Here is a 19925-nt window from a genome sequence, read left to right as displayed (position 1 = left end):
TTCTGACCCACTGGGAATGTGATGAAAGCTGAAATAAATCATTCTCTCTACTATTATTCTGACATTTCACATTCTTAAAATAAAGGGGTAATCCTAACTGACCTAAGACGGGGAATTTTTACTAGGAATAAATGTCAGGAATTGTAAAACTGAGTTTAAATGTATTTGGCTAAGATGTATGTAAACTTCTGACTTCACAACTGTATATTTAAGAATTTATCAACTATACAAGCAACATTAGTCTATTATTATGGTGGGGGATTTTAATACGGTTTTAAATACCTCTGTGGACCATAAAGGAAATTACACTACAAACTATCACCCTCAGGCACTTAAGGAAATCATGAATGTCATGGATATATTGGAATTGGTGGAGATATGGAGTCTTAAGTACCCTGACCGAGTGAGATCTACTTGGCGGAGGCTTAATCAAGCTAGTCGTCTTGATTACTTTGTCATTCTCTCTGGCACCAAAAGTTAGTGTTGATAGGGGACAGAATGCAGTTGGATTATATATATACACTGCTCAAAAAATAAGGGAACACTAAAATAACACATCCTAGATCTGAATGAATGAAATATTCTTATTAAATACTTTTTTCATTACATAGTTGAATGTGCTGACAACAAAATCACACACATTATCAATGGAAATCAAATTTATCAACCCATGGAGGTCTGGATTTGGAGTCACACTCACAATTAAAGTGGAAAACCACACTACAGGCCTATCCAACTTTGTAATGTCCTTAAAACAAGTCAAAATGAGGCTCAGTAGTGTGTGTGGCCTCCACGTGCCTGTATGACCTCCCTACAACGCCTGGGCATGCGCCTGATGAGGTGGCGGAATGTCTCCTGAGGGATCTCCTCCCAGACCTGGACTAAAGCATCCGCCAACTCCTGGTGGATGGAGCGAGACATGATGTCCCAGATGTGCTCAATTGGATTCAGGTCTGGGGAACGGACGGGCCAGTCCATAGCATCAATGCCTTCCTCTTGCAGGAACTGCTGACACACTCCAGCCACATGAGGTCTAGCATTGTCTTGCATTAGGAGGAACCCAGGGCCAACCACATCAGCATATGGTCTCACAAGGGGTCTGAGGATCTCATCTCGGTACCTAATGGCAGTCAGGCTACCTCTGGCGAGCACATGGAGGGCTGTGCGGCCCCCCAAAGAAATGCCACCCCACACCATGACTGACCCACTGCCAAACCGATCATGCTGGAGGATGTTGCAGGCAGCAGAAAGTTCTCCACGGCGTCTCCAGACTCTGTCACGTCTGTCACGTGCTCAGTGAACCTGCTTTCATCTGTGAAGAGCACAGGGCGCCAGTGGCGAATTTGCCAATCTTGGTGTTCTCTGGCAAATGCCAAACGTCCTGCACGGTGTTGGGCTGTAAGCACAACCCCCACCTGTGGACGTCGGGCCCTCATACCACCCTCATGGAGTCTGTTTCTAACCGTTTGAGCAGACACGTGCACATTTGTGGCCTGCTGGAGGTCATTTTGCAGGGCTCTGGCAGTGCTCCTCCTTGCACAAAGGCGGCGGTAGCGGTCCTGCTGCTGGGTTGTTGCCCTCCTACGGCCTCCTCCACGTCTCCTGATGTACTGGCCTGTCTCCTGGTAGCGCCTCCATGCTCTGGACACTACGCTGACAGACACGGCAAACCTTCTTGCCACAGCGCGCATTTATGTGCCATCCTGGATGAGCTGCACTACCTGAGCCACTTGTGTGGGTTGTAGACTCCGTCTCATGCTACCACTAGAGTGAAAGCACCGCCAGCATTCAAAAGTAACCAAAACATCAGCTAGGAAGCATAGGAACTGAGAAGTGGTCTGTGGTCACCACCTGCAGAACCACTCCTTTATTGGGGGTGTCTTGCTAATTGCCTATAATTTCCACCTGTTGTCTATTCCATTTGCACAACAGCATGTGAAATGTATTGTCAATCAGTGTTGCTTCCTAAGTGGACAGTTTGATTTCACAGAAGTGTGATTGACTTGGAGTTACATTGTGTTAAGTGTTCCCTTTATTTTTTTTAGCAGTGTATTTCCCCAAAAAGGTATGGGGGATTGGAAATGATGCAGACAATTACATTGATGGAAGCAACAATCTTTCTGCAATATTAAAGCTGATCCACCCCTTAAGAATAAAAAAACAACTTGTTGCTAGAGCTATCATCATCCTAACATAGAGCTAACATCATATTCTAAACTGTACATCGTTTGTCTAAAGTCTCCCATGTCAATGAAAACTGATGTTCTTGTTCAGTTCACAGGCATGCTACCTGTGCTCCCTCTAGAAGTCCTGGAGGAGATGCTCCTAAATGTCCCTCCACAGCAGGTGGTGTGTGTCTGTCGACTTGTGTGTCGTGAGTGGAAAGAAGTGGTGGACAGTGATTCCCTTTGGAGAGAGAGGTGCCGAAGAGAAGGATACCAGACATATGTGACTAAACTACCTAAAGACTGGCGTTTGTTTTACTTCTTGTGTAAGAAGAGACGTAATCTTCTCAAGAACCCCAGAGCAGATGGTAGGAGTCAAAACAACAATGTCTAAATTCTCTGTTGGTGTATGGGGGGTCCTGTTATTAACCCCAGAACCCACATTTCAAATCTCTCCCTTACTATTTTTCTCCAGATAAATTCAAGGGCTGGCACATTATGGAGAATGGAGGGGATAAATGGAAAATAGAGTCCGTGGATGAAGTGCCGCTTCCTGACAACACTGTCCAAAAGTACTTTGCGACTTCTTACTCGTGAGTATACTACTATACCATTTTAGTTTTTCAGTGAGAGAATATCACTTGGTCCCACTTCGTTTCACATCCACATTGGTGTTGTATTTCTTTTCCAGCTCTTCAAATACATTTGGATGATAACACCTAATAATGCCTATCATTGGCAGTGACCTTGCTGTCTAGTTTACATTGACTTCAGAAAGTTTTCACACCCCTTAAATTGTTCTACGTTTTGCTGTTACAAGGTTGGATTAAAAATTATTTGAATTGTCAATTTTTGTCAACAATGTACATAAATAAAGAACATGCATACATCCAATCCCAGTCAAAAGTTTGGACACACCTACAAGGGTTTTTCTTTATTTGGACTATTTTCTACATTGTAGAATAATAAAGGACATCAGAACTATGAAATAACACATGGAATAGTGTAGTAACCAAAAAAGTATTAAACAAATCAAAATATATTTTGGTTTCTTTCAAAGTAGCCACCCTTTGCCTTGATGACAGCTTTGCACACGCTTGGCATTCTCTCAAACAGCTTCATGGGGAATGCTTTTCCAACAGTCTTGAAGGAGTTCCCACATGCTGAGCACTTGCTGGCTGCTTTTCCTTCACTCTGCGGTGCAGAGGTCGGGTGATTGTGGAGGCCAGGTCATCTGATGCAGCACTCATCACACTCCTTAGTAAAATAGTCCTTACACAGGCTGGAGGTGTGTTTTTGGACATTGTCCTGTTGAAAAACAAATGATAGTCCCACTAAGCGAAACCAGATGGGATGGCGTATCACTGCAGAATGCTGTGGTAGCCATGCTGGTTAAGAGTGCCTTGAATTCTAAGTAAATCACAGTGTCACCAATAAAAGCACCACCACAACACCTGCTTCATGGTGGGAACCACACATGCGGAGTTCATCAGTTGACTCAAATTTGGGCTTGTCAGACCAAAGGAAACATTTTCACCGGTCTAATGTCCATTGCTCGTGTTTCTTGGCCCAAGCAAGTCTTCTTTTTGGTGTCCTTTTGTAGTGGTTTCTTTGCAGCAATTCGACCATGAAGTTCTGATTCACAGTCTCCTCTGCAGCAGAGGTAACTCTGGGTCTTCCTTTCTTGTGACGGTCCTCATGAGTCGTTTTATCATAGCGATTTATGTTTTTTTGCGACTGCACTAGAAGAAACTTTGTTTTTGAAATTTTCCGTATTGACGGACAGTAATGGACTGTCGTTTCTGTTTGCTTATTTGAGCTGTACCTGCCATAATATGTACTTGGTCTTTTACCAAATAGGGCTGTCTTCTGTATACCACCCCGAACTTGTCACAACACAACTGATTGGCTCAAACGCAGTACGAAGGAAATAAATCACACAAAATAACTTATGAAGGCACATCCATTAAATGCATTTTCAGGTGACTACCTCATGAATCTGGTTGAGAGAATGTCTTGACAGCTTTGCACACTTGGCAAAGGGTGGCTACTTTGAAGAATCTCATAAAATATATTTAGATTTGTTTAACCAGTGTTTCCATATGTGTTATTATGTCTTACATAGAAAAGAGTAAAAATGAAGAAAAACTTTGGAATGAGTAGGTGTCCAAACTTTTAACTGGTACTTATAGTGGCAAACCAGGGGGTTTTATCTAGACGTTTACACAGAACAGACACGGACATTAGTGTGGTGTTTCAAGTGTTGAAACTGAAACTTGTTTGATTTAAAACAATAAAGAATACACACAGGTCTCCTCCAGGAGACCTTTTCTGGGTTACCTCCTTCTGGAATCCAGGGAATGCTGTCTCCTCTGGGGTAGAACACCTAGCCCCTCGGTTCTACGTCTATCCGGTAGTAACCTCTCTACCTCTAACCCTCCCGTGTGCTGCCTTCCTGGCAACATTATGGGCACTGTACAGCTGTTGAACAATCAGTTCCACTTTAGTCCTGGCCGGAGGACCTGTCAAGACCTGGCACGTCCAGCAGAGGGAACCACCGCTGCGGGATGCAGGCTCTGTCACCAGGCCTTGAAGTGTCTCCCCTCGGTGGCTTGTCCGCGGTACGCCCCTTTAGCCCTGCCGGGGAGACTCCCTTCTCGATAGGGCATCCGCGTTCCCATGCTTCTCCCCTGACAGTGCACAACAGAAAGAGAAGCGTTGAAGTTGCAAGAACCACCTGGTGACTCGATCGTTTGTGGCCTTTCCCCTGGCCATCCAGACCAGGGGAGGATGGTCTATGGCCAGGGTGAAGTAGGTGCCCAACAGGTAATACTCAGGAGTGTCTAGCTCCCACTTCACAGCTATTTTGCGACAATCAAGTATGTATTTTCTCAGGCTATCAACTTCCGGCTTATGTACATGGGGTGTTCCTCCCCATCATCTACCTGGGAGAGGACAGCCCCTAGTCCCGTGTCGCAGGCATGCATCGGTACCAGAAAATCATCCGTAACGAGAATCGGGTGGGAGCACAGAGCTTCTTTTAGGCGCCTGAACGCCCCTTTGGCCTCATCTGATCACTTCACTGTTTTCGGTAGGCAGGGAGGCCCTGGTCAGATCGGTAAGGGTGGAGGCTATACCTTCCGCTTCTGGACCTTGATGTTCCTCTGTCCCATCAAATACCCCCAGGTACTCCACCTCTTCAAACCCCAGTTTGCATTTCTTGAGATTCCATGCAATAGCTATTCTCGCGGCAGAAGGGACAGTAAATGGAGGAGTATTAATAGCAGCGAAGGATGCTATATTGACGGCGTGGAATTGGACTATGGCACAAATGAAGGATTGTGAAGTACGCATCATGGACAGTGTTAGCAGTAGTAGCGGTTACTTTTCTGAGGGCATTGATGATGAAACATATATACAGTGCTGAGTTTCCTCAAGATGAGGCAAAGTTGATTAAGGCCTTCGCACATCGGCTGCTATGGAGGAAGTAGCAGATGGGGCAAAGTGAAAGTATACCACTTCATTAAACTAACAGCAAAATGTAGAAAGTCAAGAGGTGTGAATACTTTCTAAAGGTACTGTATATGGCTCTAAACCAAGATGGCGTAGCAGTTGGATGTGTGTTTGTCTTGTCCCGTCTAAATAATTCATATATATATTTTAATCTCACTTTCCATCTACGGACTGAAGATACTTCCCTGCAACCCGCCTCACCCAATGTGGTATAGATCTGCTGTTTTTATACTTTAGAACCGGAACCTCCATCAGAAGCTAGCCAGCTAACTAGCTTGTAGTCAGTTAGCCACTGCTAGCTGTCTTCAATGTTTAACTCAGACACCAGCCAGCTTCAGCCCGGTTAATACCTGCCTGTCTGCACAGTGCGATATCAACCCAGAGCATATCGGACTGCTTTTTCTCTACCACATCACCGGATTCCTACCGCAAACTCTGGATCAAAGCAGCTAGCTAGCTGCAACCTGAGTGGCTACTGCTGGCTAATGCCTCTGTCTCGAAGCAAGCACCAGTTAGTCTTGAGCTAGGCCCATCTCCCGGCTAGCTGAAGAGGTCTACCAGTTAATTCTTGGGCTACAATACCTCTTTTGCCAATTGTCCTGGACCCTTTATTGCCGACAAGGAGCCCCGCCAATCCATCATGACTGGTCTGCCGTTGTAATCGTCCGAGGGTGTTTCAACAGGCTTTTCCGTTGCGAAAGATCTGCTAGCCCCGGCCCGCTAGCTTTCTGAATCGCCGTGTCTCCAGCTCACCTAGCGTAGTAGCGGCTACCGAACAGCTCCCTGACTCACCTATTGCTGCTCATTGGACCCTATGATCATTTAATACCTGCCTGTCTGCACATGCCTCTCCCTAATGTCAATATGCCTTGTCTACTTCTGTTTAGGTTAGTTCTAGTTTTATTTCACTGTAGAGCCCCCAGCCCCACCCAACATGCCTTAGATAGCTCTTTTGTCCATCCCCCCCACACATGAGACCTCACCTGGCTTAACTGGTGCCTCCAGAGACACAACTGCTCATCGTCACTCAATGCCTAGGTTTACCTCCACTGTAATCACATCCTGCCATACCCTTGTTTGTACATTATGCCCTGAATCTATTCTATCACGCCCAGAAATCCTTTTATTCTCTGGTCCCAACGCACTAGACGACCAGTTCTTGAAGCCTTTAGCACTACCCTTATCCTACTCCTCCTCTGGTGATTTAGAGGTTAACCCAGGCCCTGTAGCCTCCAGCACCACACCTATTCCTCAGTCGCTCTCATTTGTTGACTTCTGTAATGTAAAAGCCTTGGTTTCATGCATGTTAACATCAGAAGCCTCCTCTCTAAATTTGTCTTATTCTTTGCTTTAAGCACACTCCGCCAATCCTGATGTCCTGGCCGTGTCTGAATCCTGGCTTAGGAAGGCCACAATTCTGAAATTTCCATCAACTACAACATTTTCCAACATGATAGAACTGGCGGAGTTGCAATCTACTGCAGAGCGAGCCTACAGAGTTCTGTCATACTATCCAGGTCCGTGCCCAAACAATTCGAGCTTCTACTTCTAAAAACCCACCTTTCCAGAAATAAGTCTCTCACCGTTGCCACTTGTTATAGACACCCCCCCCCCCATCTTCAGCGTTTGTACTGTTAGGTGACAAAACTGGGATATGCGTAACACCCCGGCCATCCTACAATCTAAGCTCGATGCCCTCAATCTCACACAAATATCAAGGAACCTACCAGGTACAACCCTAAATCCGTAACATGGGCACCCTCATAGATATCATCCTGACCAACTTGCCCTCCAAATACGCCTTTGCTGTCTTCAACCAGGTTCTCAGTGATCATTGCCTGTGTCCGTAATGGGTCCGCGGTCAAACAGCCACCCCTCAACACTGTCAAACGCACCCTAAAACACTTCAGCAAGCAGGCCTTTCTAATCGACCTTGCCCGGGTATCCTGGAATGTTATTGACCTCATCCCGTCAGTAGAGGATGCCTGGTTGCTCTTTAATAAAAGTGCTTTCCTCACCATCTTAAATAAGCATGGCCCATTCAAAAAATGTAGAACTAAGAACAGATATAGCCTTTGGTTCACCCCAGACTGGACTGCCCTTGACCAGATCAAATCAAATTTATTTATATAGCCCTTCGTACATCAGCTGATATCTCAAAGTGCTGTACAGAAACCCAGCCTAAAACCCCAAACAGCAAGCAATGCAGGTGTAGAAGCACGGTGGCTAGGAAAAACTCCCTAGAAAGGCCAATACCTAGGAAGAAACCTAGAGAGGAACCAGGCTATGTGGGGTGGCCAGTCCTCTTCTGGCTGTGCCGGGTGGAGATTATAACAGAACATGGCCAAGATGTTCAAATGTTCATAAATGACCAGCATGGTCGAATAATAATAAGGCAGAACAGTTGAAACTGGAGCAGCAGCACAGTCAGGTGGAAGTTGAAACTGGAGCAGCAGCATGGCCAGGTGGACTGGGGACAGCAAGGAGTCATCATGTCAGGTAGTCCTGGGGCATGGTCCTAGGGCTCAGGTCCTCCGAGAGAGAGAAAGAAAGAGAGAAGGAGAGAATTAGAGAACGCACACTTAGATTCACACAGGACACCGAATAGGACAGGAGAAGTACTCCAGATATAACAAACTGACCCCAGCCCCCCGACACATAAACTACTGCAGCATAAATACTGGAGGCTGAGACAGGAGGGGTCAGTAGACACTGTGGCCCCATCCGAGGACACCCCCGGACAGGGCCAAACAGGAAGGATATAAGCACAAACACATCCTGTGGCGTACTGCATTAGCATCGAATAGCCCCCGCGATATGCAACTTTTCAGGGAAGTCAGGAATCAATATACACAGTCAGTTAGGAAAGCTAAGGCTAGCTTTTTCAAACAAATTTGCATCCTGTAGCACAAACTCAAAAGTTCTGGGTCACTAAAGTCCATGGAGAGTAAGAGTACCTCCTCCCAGCTGCCCACTGCACTAAGGCTAGGAAACACTGTCACCACTGATAAATCTACGATAATCGATCATTTCAATAAGCATTTTTCTACGGCTAGCCATGCTTACCACCTGGCTACCCCTAACCCGACCTACAGCTCTGCACCTCCTGCAAAAATTTGCCCAAGTCGCCCCTGCTTCTCCTTTACCCAAATCTAGACAGCTGATGTTCTGAAAGAGATTCCAAATCTGGATCCTTACAAATCAGCTGGGCTACACAATCTGGACCCTCTCTTTCTAAAGTTATCCGCAGAGATGGTTGCAACCACTAGTACTATCCTGTTCAACATATCTTTCGTATCGTCTGAGATCCCCAAAGACTGAAGGGGGGGGGATGACTGCGGCAGCTTTCCAAAGGGGGAGACACTTTAGACTCAAACTGTTAGACTTATATCCATCCTGCACTGCCTTTCTAAAAATATTCAAAAGCCAAGTTAACAGATCACCGACCATTTCGAATCCCACCGTACCTTCTGAGCTGGTCATGGGTGCACCTGTCACACTCAAGGTCCTAAACAATATCATAACTGCAATCGATAAAAGACCGTACTGTGCAGCCGTCTTAATCGACCTGGCCAAGGCTTTCGTCTTTGTCAATCACTACATTTCTTATTGGCAGACTCAATAGCCTTGGTTTCTCAAATGACTGCCTTGCCTGGTTCACCAACTTCTCAGTTCAGTGTGTCAAATCAGAGGGTCTGGACCTCTGGCAGTATATGGAGGTGCCACTGGGTTCAGTTCTCGGGCCGACTCTTTTCTTTCTGTATGTCTGTCTTAATGTCTGTCTTAATGTATCTCAATGTCGCTCTTGCTGCTGGTGACTCTGAATCACCTCTACGCAGACCACCATTCTGTATACACCTGGCCCTTTGGACACTGTTAACAAACCTCCAAACGAGCTTCAATGCCATACAACACTCCTTCCATGGCCTCCAACTGCTTTTAAATGCTAGTAAAACTAAATGCATTCTCTTCAACCTCTTTCTGCCTGCCCGACTTGCATCACTACTCTGGACGGTTCTGACTTGTGAACATGTGGACTATATGTGGACAACTACAAATACCTAGGTGTCTGGTTAGACTGTAAACTCTCCTTCAACTCACGTTAAGCATCTCCAATCCAAAATTAAATCTAGAATTGGCTTCCTATTTTGCAACAAAGCCTCCTTCACTCATGCTGCCAAACACATACCCTCGTAAAACTGACTATCCTATCTAGCCTTGACTTCGGCGACGTCATTTACAAAATAGCCTCTGTCATGTCGTGGCCCTCTTTGGGTATAGCGAGTGGCTTCCCCCTCTCTCCCTCCAACACCCAGGTTCTGTTATCTCAGGTCATAAATTCCTGCAGGAGAGACTCCTCCTGGCCATGCAGAAGGAGACACATAGCGAGAACAAATGAACCTTTTCTACATCACAGAACTTGAACTGAACAATATCCATGTTTTGGAGAATGTGTAAACGGTCGGTGAAGAAGCCAGCTACGACCCGGTCTGTTTTGTTTCATGTTTGTGACCTCATGAAAGACAATACAGCCACATTACCATGACTCTATATACAGGAGCCTCCGTTATGATGTTTGCATCTCATTGTTATATCAAATGAATGAGTAAAGATGAAACTATTTGTGAAATTATGTAAAGTGATTTTTAAACTGTTAACGTGAGAGAATTGTATTCCCTTTAAAGTTTAATTATGTAATTGGCCCGCCTCCATGAGCACCGACATGATCTGGCTCATGGGACAGCCCTTTTCTACTGTTACGAATAAAACTCCCACCTGAGGAAATCCTCTTCGCCCCCTCGCTAATCGAGGTACGCTTTGAGTAGAGACCACAAAAACCTCAGTATAAGCTAAGGTTGTAATGGTTCTTGAATTCCTAACCAAACCACGTGGAGCATTGGCTACACGGGTGTAAATGTGTAAACTCTGAGACTATCGATCCCGACAGAATAAGAGCAAATCTTAGATACTAATTACTAGTCTGCAGCTAGAAGTTATGTACCATTGGATGCGAAGACCGACAACTGCCGAAACAACTATTCTATAAGAACATTTCTGAATGGTACTCTGAAGTACCCATTCTAACCACAAAAGACTCAGGGGAAGCAGAGAGACTCTTGGATGAACTTTCCAACAGAAAGACGGACGATTCCAACAGATCACGACGACGCCACTGAGCGTAATCAATATATATTTGCAATTATTCCTGAATGAGTGAGCATTCATGTGCAAAGGATGAGCATTTTAATTCATATAATTAGCAACTGTGTAGGGACTCTTGTCTTTCACGCCCTTCTCATTCCACACCCACTTCCCTTTGTCCACCAAGCCTTCATATCGGCTTAGCCCACTAGGGAACCTCCCCTATCATTTACAAAATTATAACATTAATCTGAAGATTCTCCTTGGTGCCCCAACTTCCTAGTTAATTACATTTACATGATTAGTTTAATCATGTAATAATAATTTGAGAATTGAGTTGATAAAATAAGTCTTCACTTTAATGATGCCAATGACACGACACCTCCAACACTCTACTCAGCAAACTGGATGTAGTCTATCACAGTGCCATCCTTTTTGTCACCAAAGCCCCATATACTACCCACACTGACCTGTATGCTCTCGTTGGCTGGCCCTCGCTACATATTTGTTGCCAAACCCACTGGCTCCAGGTCGTTTGTCTTTCCAACTTAAAGCCCCTCCTTATCTCAGCTCACTGGTCACCATAGCAACACCCACCCATAGCACACTCTCCAGCAAGTATATTTCACTGGTCATCCCCAAAATCCAAACCTTCTTTGGCCGCCTTTACTTCCAGTTCTCTGCTGCCAATGACTGGAACGAATTGCAAAAATCACTGAAGCTGGAGACTTATCTCCCTCTCTAACTTTAAGCATCAGCTGTCAGAGCAGCTTACCGATCACTTGTACCTGTAAATGCACACCCAACTACCTCCTCCCCATATTGTTATTTATTTGTGTTTTTGCTATTTTGCACCCCAGTATCTCTACTTGCACATCTATCACTAATGCTAAATTGTAATTATTTTGCCTTTTATTTCCTTAACTCTCTAATCTTACTATAGTTGCACAAACTGTACATAGATTTTTCTATTGTGTTATTGACTGTACGTTTGTTTATCCCATGTAACTCTGTCACACTGCTTTGCTTTATCTTGGCCAGGTTGCAGTTGTAAATGAGAACTTCTTCTCAACTGGCCTACCTGGTGAAATTAAAAAATAAGAATAAAAATGGCCTCCTAGATATGATGCATTGAATTGAAATGGCTTTCAGGCTGCTTACTATCAACCTTGGTATATGTGTTGGCTGTGTGTGTCTTGTCTTTGGTTCATCTCAGGACCTGCAGGAAGTCTCAGCTGATTGACTTGGAGAAAGAGGGTTACAGGCCTTCTTTCATGGATGATTTTCAACCCAACATCATTATATCCGACTGGTGAGAGGAAATATTAGAATTTTGTCATTCAGTGTCTGCTACTCTATACTTGTCAGAGGAATAGTTCTGTACAACTTGTACATTTGTGTCCATATCAGGTATGCTCCACGCTGGGACTGTGGCTCTGAATATGAGATCTGTGTTGAGTTGCTAAATCGTAAGAAGAAGCCAATTAAGAAGTTTAGTCCAGATACTGTTGTCTTTCAACAGTGGAATGATCAGAAGTGGAATCAGGTAAAACCTTCAGACTAAGATAATTCTCCATATACATGGGTCTGTAAATAGCTGAGTACACAATCAACAATGTGATTTCTCCTTGTCTTGTGCATTAGACATTTTCAGTGATTGCATTGCACTAAAAAAGGGCACACTAAACATTTGAAAGTTAAATGGGATCTCTGAAAAGTTTGTTCTCTCTCTGTCTCTGTCTCTCTCTGTCTCTCTTAGCTGTAGACTAGTAATTAATATCAAAGACTTGTTCTTATTGTATCGATAGTCTGAGAGTTTAACCACGTGGGATGGTTAAAAGATACAGCAATCTACTTAAACCTTATTTCCTTCTATGATTGTCTCAACATTAGCCCGCTCATAATTGAGGTAAGCTTGATCTGGTGATAGAAAACCCAGGTGGGGGTTTTATTCTGGACATAGAAAAAGGCTGTCTCATGTTGCCAGGTCCTGTCTGTGCCCCTGGGGGTGTCCCAATGACTTAGTAAAACTTTTTAGGAAAGTGGAGTTTCCTTCATGAAACCGTCCAAAACCACATTACACAATTTCACAAACAGTATCATCCTCACTCATTCATCTTATACAACAATTAGATGTAAGCCTCATAACTGAGGGTATTGTATAAACAGCGTTATGGCAATGTGGCCGTATTGTCTCATGAGTTTCACAAAATTATACCAAATGAACCAGTTTGTAGCTGGATTCTTCACCAATCTTTTATACCTTCTCCAGAACATAAATGTCATTCCGTTCTCCAGTTCTGTGAGGTGGAAGAAATTCCTTTCTCTCTGAAACTCACTCTCTTTCTATACTGTCTGGCCATGAGGCAGGATCTTCTCTAGGAATTTATGATCTCTCTGGCCACAGCAGCCTGGGTGTGGGAGACAGAGATAGGGGGATGGTGCTTAGAAAAGGGCTGGAGCAGAGGGAGGGGGGAATAGTGCAGAGGGAGGGGTGAATAGTGCTCGCTGTACCTAGAGGGCAACTTCATGATAAGGTGAAGACATTAAAACTATGAAATGGCACATATGGAATAATTTTCAAAAAGTAGCCACCCTTTGCCTTGACAGCTTTGTACACTCTTGCCATTCTCTCAACCAGCTTCACCTGGAATGCTTTTCCAACAGTCTTGAAGGAGTTCCCACATATGCTGAGCACTTGTTGGCTGCTTTTCCTTCACTCTGCGGTCCAACTCATTCCAAACCATCTCATTTGGGTTAAGGTAAGGTGATTTGTGGAGGCCAGGTCATCTGATGCATCACTCTCCTTGGTCAAACAGCCCTTACACAGCCTGGAGGTGCGTTGTGGTCATTGTCCTTTTGAAAAACAAATGATAGTCCCACTAAGCGCAAACCAGATGGGATGGCAATCACTGTAGATTGCTGTGGTAGCCATGCTGGTTCAGTGTGCCTTGAATTCTAAATAAATCACTGAGTGTCACTAGCAAAGCACCATCACACTTCCTCCTCCATGCTTTACGGTGAGGACTGCACATGTGGCGATCATCCGTTCACCTACTCTGCGTCTCAGACGAGGCGGTTGGAACCAAAAATATCAAATTTGGACTCATCAGGGCAGATTTCCACCGGTCTAATGGCCATTGATCGTATTTCTTGGCCCAAAGCAAGTCTTGTTATTGGTGTCCTTTAGTAGTGGTTTCTTTGCAGCAATTTGACCATGAAGGCCTGTTTCACACAGTCTCCTCTGAACAGTTGATGTTGAGGTGTCTGTTACTTTAACTCTGAAGCATTTATTTGGGCTGCAATTTCTGAGGCTGGTAACTCTGAATATATCCTCTGCAGCAGCGGTAACTCTGGGTCTTCCTTTCCTGAGGCGGTCCTCATGAGAGCCAGTTTCATCATAGCACTTGATGTTCTTGCCATAATATGGACTTGATTTTAAAAAAAAAAAAAAAATTAAAACTGTTTATTAAGTTGTACACACACACACACACACACACACAGACAACACAAAGCAATATAAATAATATACTCGACTAGAAAAAAATTGAAAAAATACAAAGAAAAAAATAGCTTTAAAGATACCATACTTTAGACAAGTTAAACACATCAGGCAGAAGGCAACAAAGGTTAAAGTGCAATCTATAGTACAGGGACAGAGCAAACACCTCACCATTGTTAGTGTAAACAGTCAAGGGATAAAGGTTGGAGAAATGCAACAGACATGGCCACAGACCGACCATCCACTGGACTAAAAATAAAGTTTACAAATGCTTTAAAATAAAATAAAGTATTATTCATGTAGGCGTGAACAAAATGTAAAAACAAAAATAACTGGGAAAAACAAGCTCACACTTCAGTCTCTGCCCGGGCAAGATGAACAAGGCATCCGCGGGTCACAATCAATAAGCACATGAACCTTGATGCCCCCCACCCAGCAAAAACACAGAGAAAAGCTCCTCCAACCCTTAAGTCACAGGGGGGTCAAATACAGACTTATTTCTGTTTTAATAGCAATGACATCAGAGGATGGACTGTTTAAAGTAAGACCGGAATGGAGCACATGCCTCATTAAACAGTTTGGGGTTCCCACGTGAATTTAATTGAATTTTTTTCTAGTTTCAGAGAGCACAACACATCTCTCACCCAATATTTATAAGATGGGGGAGCTGCCATCTTCCAGTTCTGTAGTATTAGCCGTCTAGCTTAAAGAGTTGTATAAGCAACCGTGTCCGACTGGATTCTTGATAGGGGGGTACCTCAAGGGCAGTACTCCAAAAAGGGCTGTAAGGGGAGACGGATCTATAACAGTGTCATATATATCAGAGAAACATTTTAAATATTAATTAATATTAAATATTAATTCCCAGAAACCTGACAGTTTATGACAGCCCCAAAACATATGCAACAGTGTGGCTGTTTCCATTTTTACATCTGACACAGGTAGGATCAAAATCAGAGAATACTCTTCCAAGTTTGGCCCCCGACCAGTGGATACGGTGAACCACCTTGAATTGAATGAGGCTGTGTCTAGTGCTAAAAGAGGACGAGTGCACCCTGTGCAGCACAGATTCCCAGGTGTCTTCCCCAAGTTCCTCCCCTAAATCCTTTTCTCATCTAGTCTTTTAAAGGCACCAAAGAAGGGTTCTGTAAGTCATGAATGATTGCATATACATCTGAAATTGCGCCCCTAGGAAGCTTGTTCAGCTCCAAGATGCTTTCTATAGCTGTATTCGCAGGCCTATGGGGAAATCCAGGTGGGTTAGCCCTGACAAAGTTTCTAGTCTGGAGATAGTGGGATTGGGGGAGATTGAACTTTTCCTGCAGCTGAGAGAGGCAAATGTATCATCAAAGACTAATTGTGCTAGGGAGGAGAGGCCTAGTGAGTGCCAAATGCCCCATCATTCAAAGGAAATAAAATGTTCTGATTTATTGGCCCTGATAGAGAAAAGCCTCGGAGGCTAAACGGAACTGATTCCAAATTTTAAGAGACTGCTTTACAATTGGGTTGACACACCTTTTGCCTAGGGACACTGGGAGAGATGAGCACAACACAGAGGAAAGTGCTGCAGGTTTACACAATTCAGACTCCATCTGGACCCAGAGTGGTCTAGGGCCAGTAGGATCAGTCTGCAGCCAGTACAGAAGGGCTCTGAAATTTGCAGCCCAGTAGTATGTCTGAAAATTTGGTAGAGCTAAACCCCCCCAATGACCTAGGCTTCTGTAAATGTTTTCTACCAATCCATGGTACCTTGCCATCCCAAATAAAATGCATGAATGTTTGATCCAGTGAAATTTAAAAAGATTTTGGAATAAAAATGGGTAAACATTGAAATAAATATAAAAATTTGGGCAACAGTCATTTTAATGACATTAATCCTTCCGATAAGAGAAAGGGGTAGCGAGTTCCAAAAAGTAAAAGATTGTTTCAAACTGTCTGCTAGAGCAATAATGTTTTCAGATCTACAGATCTAAACAATGTTTTCCTGAAACAAATTTGAATATTTCCTTGTCACTTTAACTCCCAAGTAGGTGAATTGATCCCAGGCAATCATAAACTGAGAACTTGTAAAAGAGCACTTTAAAGCAGCCTTGTTTACCGGAAAAAGCTCACTCTTGCCTAGATTCAGCTTGTACCCTGAGATTGATCCAAACTTTAAGAACAGATAGGGCACGTGGCAATGAGGTATCAGGGTTGGAGATAAACCAAAAGGAGGTCGTCAGCATATAGCGAGACATTCTGCTCTAAGCCTGTCCTGATTATACCTTGAATGGCATTATTAGAGCTTAGTGCAATGGCGAGAGGCTCGATTGCCAAAGCAAACAACAAGGGGGAGAGCTGGACAACCCTGTCTGGATCCGCGGTGCAAGGGAAAATAGTCAGAGGACAAGTTATTAGTCCGGACCGAAGCCATGGGGGAAAAATAAAGGATCTTTATCCACTCAATGAATTTGGGGCCAAATCTATAAAGGGCAGCTGTTAGGTAATCCCACTCAACGCGGTCAAATGCTTTTTCCGCATCAACTGAGACCACCACCTCCGTGTCCCCCCGACGCTGGGGCGTACAGTATATTCATATTGAAAAATGCCTATTTCTCACAAAGCCAGTCTGGTCAGAGTGTATTACTTGGTGCAGCGAGTCTTCCATACGGATGGCTAAAAGCTTGGCTAGGATTTTGTAATCGCAGTTTAAAAGCGAGATTGGGCAATAGGATCCACATTCCAGGGGGTCTTTGTTTTTCTTTAATAGTAATGAAATTGAAGCCTGATTTAAAGACTAGGCGGTAGCTCTGCGGTATTAAGGCACTCTGCAAATAGTCGAGACAAGAATGGGCAAAGCAGACTAGAAAAAGTCCTGTAAAATTCAGTTGGAAAACTGTCCGGACCCGGTGATTTACCACTTTTCATTGCGGCACTGCTGTTGCAATCTCTTCAGGTGTAAATTCTTCTTCTAGACAGTCATGGGTGTCTGTATCAATTGAAGGCGTATTCAAGCCATTAAAGAAGGAATCAATCAGCGAAGGGTCTTGAGGGGATTCAGAGGTGTATAGCGCAGAGTAAAATTGTTTGAATTGATCATTGATCTCTTTATGTATAACTGTGGTGGCACCAGACGGGGTCCTTATTTGTGGGATTAAACGTGAGGCCTCAGATTTACGGATCTGATGTGCAAGGAGTTTACTGGCCTTGTCACTTTGTTCATAGACTTTGTATCGAGCTCGCAAGAGTAACTGTTCAGCTTGCCTGGTAGAAAGCTCATCAAATTCAGATTGGGGTAGTTGGCGCTCTTTATGCAGATCAGAGGAAGGATCCGTAGCATACTTCTCATCCAATGTGGCTATGGACTCGCTCAGGTCCCGAAGTCGCTGGGAGCGAACTCTGTTTTGGTTGTCTGTATAAGAAATAATTTGGCCACGTAGGTATGCTTTGAGAGACTCCCATATGGTAGAGCGTCCTGCTGGTGTTGAATTAGTTTCTAGGAATAAGGTGATTTCAGAAGAAATTAAATTGACAAACTCCTTATCTGAGAGTAAATTGGGGTTGAGACGCCATTCATAACACAGGCATTCCCGTTATTCAACCCTGTCATTAGAGCATAGAATGGAAAAGCAATGAGTGCCCAAAACCCCCGGAATAACTTGTCTCAGAGTAATAATGTTCGGTGGTAGATGTTTGCAGAAAGTACAGGGAAAAAAACTAAAAAGACAGAATGACAACATTAGAACTGAACAATTCAACCTCCCCACCCCCTCCCCCCATCCCAGACAATACCTCCCCAAATGAGGTACAAGCCTAAATAGAACATTCTCTTCGCACAGTATGTATGTGAGAGTGCGGTCTTAAACCTAAACCCACAGTCCCGCTCTTTAAAGTTGCGTTTTGTTAGTGGATCAAGCAGCAAAAAGAAAGATTTCAAAAAAATATATATATATTAAAAAATGTATTAAAAAAAAAGTGAATCCCTTGTGCAAACGAAATGACAAAAGCACCACTTCTAGATCTATACTATATCATTATATTCCCAGTCTTATAACAGGCATTGAGAGAAAATAAATAAAAATGTATGAAGGCTCTCGGCCAAAAACCTTAATTTGAAGTAAGGAAATCGTAGTAAGACAATCAAAAATAATAATTATAATAGTTGTCCAGTTGACGCTGAGACAGCTTACAACCAATACCAAAAAACTATGTGTGCGCAACTTTGAACGTTTGCTGGGCATAAATGATGCTGAAGACTTTAAAAATTGAAGTGAGACCCCCAAAAATGTGTAGCCTCGAGACATTTACTGTTTACTGGGTCAATGCAAACGGATGCAGTAAACAAATAACCCAAAATATTTTGAGACACTGTGTAAACAAACTGAATAGGTGAGCGAGAGCCTAGAAATACAGGAGTTAAGTAAAACCTTAATACAATTAAATTAAAATGACTGAATGCTTGTAAGGCACGCACACTAGATGATAAAAACATTAATCACATCAAATAAGCCTGAAGGGGTTCGCCAACTATACTACTAAGACTAGCCTGTTATATCTAAACATAATTGTACCACAGGTGGGTTACTTACTATCCACAGTTCGCAAGCAACAGTTGCTGAACTGTGAGCAAGTTCAAGACTTCTTGATGTGATGTTGAATGTGAGCCATAGCCTCATCCGAAGACTCAAATGTGTAGTCTTTACCCTCGTGAGAGAGCCATAAACGGTCCGGGAATCGCAGTCCATACTTCACACCTGGATGGTCCCGAAGTACTCGTTTGGCCTGTCCGAAAGCTGCGCGCTGCCTGGAAACAGTGGGGGAGTCGTCCTGGTAGATGTAGAAGCTCTGTCCTTGAAAGCTCAGTGGTATTGCGGGCTCGTCGGAGAATCTCCATCTTCTCATGAAAAAAGTGCACTCGAAGAATTATGTCACGGGGCCTCTCCCGATCCCGGGGCTTTGGGCGCAGCGACCGGTGGGCACGATCAATCAGGGGCTTGTCATCTAAGGCAAGAACATCCTTCAGCAGCCCTGAAACGAAATCCGTGGCGCGATGCGTTTCCGCTGACTCTGGGACTGATACAAGTCTCAGATTATTGCGGCGAGAGAATCCCTCTAAACTCACACAGCTCTCCTTTACCTTTTTCAAATCCACAGCTAGGCGTTTAACTTCAGCCTCCAGGGATGTAGTTAAGTCGGAGACGAGTAGCGGAGGTCTCCAGTGCTGCAATCGTTGTAATGTGCGACGCCGTTGTTGCGTTGTGGCTGTCCGGTCCTCTGGCAGTCTCTATGGGGGTGCCACAGGGTTCAATTCTCGGGCCGACTCTTTTCTCTGTGTATATCAATGATGTTGCTCTTGCTGCGGGCGATTCCCTGATCCACCTCTACGCAGACGACACCATTCTATATACTTTCGGCCCGTCTCTGGACACTGTGCTATCTAACCTCCAAACAAGCTTCAATGCCATACAACACTCCTTCCGTGGCCTCCAACTGCTCTTAAACGCTAGTAAGACCAAATGCATGCTTTTCAACCGGTCGCTGCCTGCACCTGCATGCCCGACTAGCATCACCACCCTGGATGGTTCCGACCTAGAATATGTGGACGTCTATAAGTACCTAGGTGT

At 44.1% G+C, this 19925-nt stretch overlaps 1 protein-coding gene across 5 annotated transcripts in view; it reads left to right on the top strand.

Moving 5' to 3' along the window:
* Positions 1-19925, top strand: part of LOC109908142 (F-box only protein 6) — a 36975-nt gene that overhangs the window by 9767 nt on the left and 7283 nt on the right. For 3 of the 5 annotated variants that reach the window (XM_020506648.2, XM_031794410.1, XM_020506651.2), the window contains 4 exons: positions 2275-2533; positions 2641-2758; positions 12037-12132; positions 12231-12366. In XM_020506648.2, coding sequence (XP_020362237.1) covers positions 2275-2533; positions 2641-2758; positions 12037-12132; positions 12231-12366 — 609 coding nt within the window. Of the gene's footprint in view, positions 1-2274; positions 2534-2640; positions 2759-12036; positions 12133-12230; positions 12367-13461; positions 13583-19925 lie in introns of all 5 variants that reach the window. The other 2 variants (XM_031794409.1, XM_031794412.1) reach the window with 1 other exon arrangement.

This window comes from Oncorhynchus kisutch, linkage group LG17 (assembly GCF_002021735.2).
Source record: "Oncorhynchus kisutch isolate 150728-3 linkage group LG17, Okis_V2, whole genome shotgun sequence".
Lineage (NCBI taxonomy): Eukaryota > Metazoa > Chordata > Actinopteri > Salmoniformes > Salmonidae > Oncorhynchus > Oncorhynchus kisutch.
Note: the sequence above shows the minus strand (reverse complement) of the source record. Positions and strands in the feature narration are given on the sequence as shown.